The sequence below is a fragment of the Haliaeetus leucocephalus genome, unplaced genomic scaffold (assembly GCF_000737465.1).
Source record: "Haliaeetus leucocephalus isolate CR32 unplaced genomic scaffold, Haliaeetus_leucocephalus-4.0 Scaffold646, whole genome shotgun sequence".
In the NCBI taxonomy this organism is placed as follows: Eukaryota; Metazoa; Chordata; class Aves; order Accipitriformes; family Accipitridae; genus Haliaeetus; species Haliaeetus leucocephalus.
Window position 1 is genome coordinate 6,378,356 of NW_010973082.1, and position 6,076 is coordinate 6,384,431.

General features: G+C 48.2%; 1 protein-coding gene across 1 annotated transcript in view; it reads left to right on the top strand.

Annotated features, from left to right (window-relative positions):
• The first annotated feature begins 3,557 nt into the window (after positions 1–3,557).
• LOC104838807 (ankyrin repeat domain-containing protein 40-like) overlaps positions 3,558–6,076 on the top strand; it is a 9,381-nt gene continuing 6,862 nt past the window's right edge. The window contains exons 1-2 of the mRNA XM_010578751.1: positions 3,558–3,668; positions 5,775–5,923. Of these exons, the coding sequence (XP_010577053.1) occupies positions 3,558–3,668; positions 5,775–5,923 (260 nt within the window). The remainder of the gene's footprint in view (positions 3,669–5,774; positions 5,924–6,076) is intronic.

Below are 6,076 nucleotides of genomic sequence, written 5' to 3' on the forward strand. Positions count from 1 at the left end.
TCTTTTAAATCCCTACTTCTTACCATTGCCGCAGAAGTGATATGTGAGTGTGAGGTGTGATTTGCTGCAACCCCAAAACTGTCTGAAAAAAATGATGAATGCAAAAAATTGTATCTACAGCCATTTGTTTGCACGTCTTAAGCTGCAGCTTAAGCACAACCTTTTCTAGCTCACACACACATACTTTTTTTTTTTAAACTTTGCCATGCCTAGAAACCTAATACTGTTACTGTTTCAGAACATATACTTGGTTCGTACTTTCTCAGCTCCTTCTCTATTTCTTTGAGGAATCTGGTGTACCACTGGCCATAGAAAACCAGGTTAGTGCACAGTAGAGGCTTTCATGGCCACTAATCTTGATGACAAAATTATTCGAACAAACACTTCTTGTGTCACCAATATATATTATGTAAAACCTTGTGACTTTGATTATGTGTCTATAATACAGATTAGTCTGTTTGGGTGTTTGGTGCTGACCTCCAATAAGCTCCTAAAGTATTAGCAAGAATTTGCAAGTGACAGGCAGGCAGAGGTGCTGTTCTGCCTAATCCCATTCTCAAAACTCTGACTATATATGTCTGAACAGTTTCTGTTGCTTTCCTTAAGGCACCGGGTTATTTCTTTCTCTGCCTCCTCCCAACAGCCTTTGTCCTTCTCTCCATTGCATTGATGTATCACAAATGTTGGAAGATTTAGCTAACCTTATGGATTAGTGCCAGGAAGACAGCGAGAACAAATTTAGAATAGGAGGCAGAGAATGTACCAGCTGGGAGGTGATGCTGTCAATCTCCATGGAGACCTTTTTAGTTACAGCTTTGCTAATTCCTCTGTTGAATTGTATAGCGTCTGGTTGAAAGCCCATCCAAGTCAATGGAGAGTTTCTAATTGACTGGCCATGTCTCAGGACCATGAAGAGTGCACAGGGCATAGCCCCTAAGTGTAACCGGTTATGATTTGCATTTGTGGCTTTCTCCTTGATGGCCAAAACACAACCTAAGGAGAATCCAGACACCTTGATCTGGTCTCCTGCATGGGGCCAGCTTCTTCTAAAGAAAAAAACCCTGCAGAAACAAATGTAGACCTTGTTTTAGCATGAAAATTTTTTTCTTAGGCATGCAAGTGAACCATCTCCATCATCTTGTTAACAGCCTGTGCACTTTCCACAGGAGTCAGCTCCTGCGGGAGATGAACTGCAACAAGATCCACAGAAGCCTTTTGGCTCCGAACACCTAGATAGGACATGGCCCTACGCACGCGTCAGGCAACTACATACATTTGCCCCATGTCCCCAGGGTGAGCCTGTTTCATGGCTTGGGAGAGCAAAGTGAGGGACGACAGACACAGGCAGAGAGGAATGCAGCCAGATGTCTGGAGAAAAAGCAAAGGCGGCCCCTTGTCTGCCCAGTTTTCTGGGTTAGGACATCTCTTAGCTCAGAGGGGACTGGGCTCACGCCTGGGGACCCTACCCACTACTGCAACACAAGCAACAACAACCCTCAGTGGCAGAAGTTTGGATCCATGGCACTGCAGCTCAGGCTTGTCATTACTTCAAGCCAAACTGGCTTTAAACACTAATCCACTGAACAATTTCCAGTTGTTATCAAAATCTATTGGACTTCTTAATCACGAGCTGATGTACCACCCCCCTCAGGTTCCAGTTCCCTGACTTGTTTGTTCAGAAATTATTTATTTGTCCTACAAATAGGAACAATGTTATATTAACAAACGAAAAAAATCAGCTGCGCACCATGCCCGATTTCTAAAGGCATGTGACTGCCTGAGCAGATCCTTCCCCTGCAGATAACCGTTCCCCCAAATATCAATGCCATTTTCCAACCCCTCCCATCAAATTTAACTCCATGCTGCAGGCATGTACATCCGTGTGCATGTGTATGTGCTCACACCTGCTGAAAAATCTCTTTCTTAGGCACTCAGGTTCCCCTCAAGCCCCTGTGGGATGCTCAGCAGGGCTGAAAATCCATGGGATAGCTGGTTGCACTGCGATTCAGGGAAGCTCCAGGTGGCTAAGACCTGTCCTAAATCCCAGCCCTCTGTACCACTACCAGTGTTGCAATTCCTGCCTGGTGATTTGGTGAAAAGAGCCATGATTTTAAGTCAAAAGAAAGATGATCGGTGAGTTCCCTGCAACTTTGCAATTCACTGGAAGGATTTATCTGTCTCATCAAGAATAGAGAAGCTAAAGGTAGGGCCCCAGCCACCCTGCCTCGGGTGCTCATCTTGCCTGACACTAGACAGCTGGAAATTACTGGGTTCACAGCTCGTTACCTTTGGCTCCTTTGACAGCAGGTAGAACACAATAGGCATCTCCAGAGGATGATTAGTCTGCACTATTCTTAGACACCTGCCCCAGGATGAGATGAATCAGCTTCTGTGCTGCATGTTTCTTCCCAGGGGCACGAAGCGAGCATTTGGGTGACGCAGGCTCAGACTTGATAATGTGGAGCTTCGAATGTAACCTAATTCACCTACAAACTCTCACGCAGGGACTTCCATGGGGTCAACACAAAAACTGGTATACTATAAACTGCTTCTCCCATGTGACTTTGATTCCGCCTCTGAAATTGTCTTCTCTGCATTCAAACACTCATTGAAAAGCCCAAAGTAAGCAGCGTAGATTAGTTTAAATCTAGGTGAATATTGGGTTTGACTTTTAATTCATTCCATCTTTATTCTCCACCAGTCCTGCCATTTCCCTGAGCCTTAATGCCATAACGGCTTTAAATCTTTCTCTGTGTGTGTATGCACATTAAATATAAAGTTTAAGGTTTCCAAATATCCCTAAATCTTATTTCTAATACTCTTACACAAGTGCAGGGTTGGTTGAAATTACCAGAAACATTATTGTGGTGGGTTGGGTGGGGACTGGGTGTTTCAAGTAAAATTGTACAGCTGTATCACTGTGTAACTGGGAATTAAGCCTTTAAAACAATGTTTAATAATAATTTTAAATGACTGAGAACTTGGTTAAAGGAGTTGGGGAATGAAACCTGAAATGCAAAGGGAGTGAAAAACTTCCTAAGCCTTAAAAAAACCCAGCAGCAAAGAGCAAACAGACAGACCATGGTTTCTCCAAAAAAGGAGAAAAGAACCAATCCAGAGGGTCAGTCACAGTCAGAAGCTTGCAAAAAGACAGATATTAAAACTAAACCAATAAAATCTGGAAAACTTGTTCTGAGGACAAAGAATGGCCCAACTCTCCCTTGTGGTTACCCCAAGCAGCAGCAGGATGTCCAAGCATGTAACAGCTAAGCGCTGGCTCTGCACTGCCAGGCATGCCCCAGCGTTCCCAGCGATGCCTTCAGGCTGTCAGGGCTGTGCCCAAGGCTGGTTGATATCGTTCCCCCTTGGGTGGTGAACGCACAGGGAGCACTGAGCACCTGTAAATCACAAAGAAAACAAATATCACTTATCTGGGCTCCACACACACACACTCTCGCTGTGGCTCAGATCTCAGCATGTTCCCGCTGAAGGCCCAAGGACATTTAGCAGGCACATTTGGGAAGCAAAGTGACTGCTCACTTTTGCGCAGTCGAGCCATGAGCACGCAGCACTGGGTGCGATTCCCAGCCGCTTCCAAAGGCGATGGCCAGCCCTCTGCCGGCATCTGCCTCTTTGCATCCGGACCTACGCAGCCCCCGCTGCTCTTGGTAGGGAGGTGTACACACGTGCGCCCTGCACAGGTACAGGCATCGTGTGGGCTTGCCAAGTACGGGCACAAACCCAGCTGCCATATGGGAAAGGGGAGGGAAGGAGCAGGGAAAGAACATGGTTTTGGCTTTGCTCGGTTTTGGTGTGTGCAACGCTAGTGCCGATAAGCGGGGAGGGGGCAACGCGTGCGAGGGATTCTGAGGCTCCACGCGCGAGGCACGAGCAGGAAGGCTCATGGCAGCAGCGGGGAGTTTCGAGTCAAGTGAACTCGCTGCTAATCCTCTTCTACACAGTCCTTCTTGCAGGAGGAAATCTTATGACTCCAGGGAGAAGTACGTTGTGTAACTAAGCAATGGTGAACCCGAGTTGCATTTAACAGGGCTTGGCACAAGCACGACAGTGTAGGATACTCATCCCAAGAGAGCGTGAGAGAGACCGTCTCAGTGCATCGCCCGCTGGCTTTGAGTCCTTAAAAGCCCTGGTGTGGCCTTGGGAGAGGAGCTCAAGTAGAGGGGGGAAAAGACAAAAAGAAAGAGAGTCCCATAAGCCTAAAGAAATCAGCTCACTGCGCAGGGCTTCCCTGTGCTTGTTGTTGAAACATTGCATAATGTCCCTTCGCACTGCACAGAGCTTTGAAATCTGCAGGCTCAAAGCTGTATGGAGGCACTATGGATGTGCCGAGACAAATTTAAAGGCACTTTACAATTACAGCAAGAAGCACAAAGCCACACTGCGGGCTCCTCTTGCTGTTCCACCGTGACATCTAGTGGCACTGTGCAGTTTTACTGATGAACTAGGGTCTGTGTTTCTGTTTTTAGGCCTACTCGTGCACTTGTCTCCTGGATAGCTTTTCCCCATCGGTCTGAGAGGTGTCACATAGGACTTTGGAAAAGGCTATTTTGCCACTTTATCCTATTGGATTTTTCCAGATTTAACAAGTTGGGACTTAAAGCTTTCACAGTATGTGAAAGAGCGTTCTGCTTCCTTGAACGTATCGCCAGGCCTCCACATTTGTGTGCCTTGTCTTTGTTTTACCAACTTTATGCCACAGGTGCTGAAAACAGAGAAAAGAGCTCATGGGCTAAAAAGCGTGATCATTTAGGACAGCGAGTTAAAATAAAAAGATCTAGGTCACAGCAGCGTCCACTTGAAGGCTGGTCTTCCCCGTCTCTGAGGTTTGAATTTGCAGTTGTTGCGCGTAAATCTTGTTTGCAAACCATTCTCTAAATCGAATTGTTTCTCATACAGTTGGTCGTGTCTTTTGGTATGAGCTGGGCAAACTTTTTGCTCAGCCTCTTGCAGTCTGTTTCATGAGACCAACAGCATGTGATCCGGTGTTAAAAAATTGCCACTGAGTCACTGTGTAACCTTTGTCATGCTAGTTAAAAATGTCACCGTTTGTGCGTGTCCCTCCTGCGTTCACAAGGGCGGTTTGCATGGGCACTCGCTTAAGAGAAACAGAAAGGTCTAGCCTGTGGGCTCCAGCCTCTCCTGACTGATTAAAAGGAGGATTATTGTCCCTCCTTTTCTGTGTTTTGAAGCTTCATTTATATTGATAGATATTCAGGAACTGTTTGGACTGTAAATGCTGCAGGCATAATCTTCACATAATTGCCACAACTGCCACAGCAGGAACACAGTCCAAAGCGACTGCAACCCAAGTCCTAAATTAAACAGTAGGTTAAAAATACTGTCACTAATAAGAAAAGTGAGCAATAAAAGAGAGGCAATGAAAAAAAAAAAACCCAGCTTAGTGCAAATTTCTGATTGGTGGCAGACACTGATGCCAAAATAGAAACCCTGGAGTTGAAAAAGAGCTCCCCAACACACGCCGCAGTGATTTAATTAAGACCCAGAGAGGCAAGGGCTGGGAATTAGGGGTGCCAGGGCTGGGGGTGCCCGGGGAACCCCCGGCAGGTTTCGCTGCCGGCCCATGGCTTTGGAACCCGTCCTCTGCCTGTGGCCCCTGCCCGTGGCGGCCTCACGGCTTCAAGGCCGGAGCCAGGCAGCGGCGGCTCAGCCAGTTAAAAAGCGGGCAAAGCCGGCTTGACGTGCCTTTGCCGGGCAGGCAATTTTGAAAAGCGGCTTCTTCCCTCTTCTCCCAGGAGCCGTCTCCCCTCAAACCTCCGCGCGGGGCTGGGGCTGTTTGCCGGGCAGGGCAGCGGGCGAGGGCGGCAGGAGACCCTGAGAGGAAACGCTTCAGTTTTGGTGTTTTCACCCCGTCTGTGCCCCTGCGTCACCCCAAGGCCCGCGGGTCGGTTCCCTTCCAGCCCGCTCTGCCCTCGGGCATTCCCCTGGGGAGGGACAGCGGCCGCGGCAAGCCCTGGCGCGGCCCGCACCCCGCCCCGGCCGCGGGCACAAAATGGCGGCGGCCGTGAGGGCGCCCGCCGGAGCGAAGGGCCGGGGC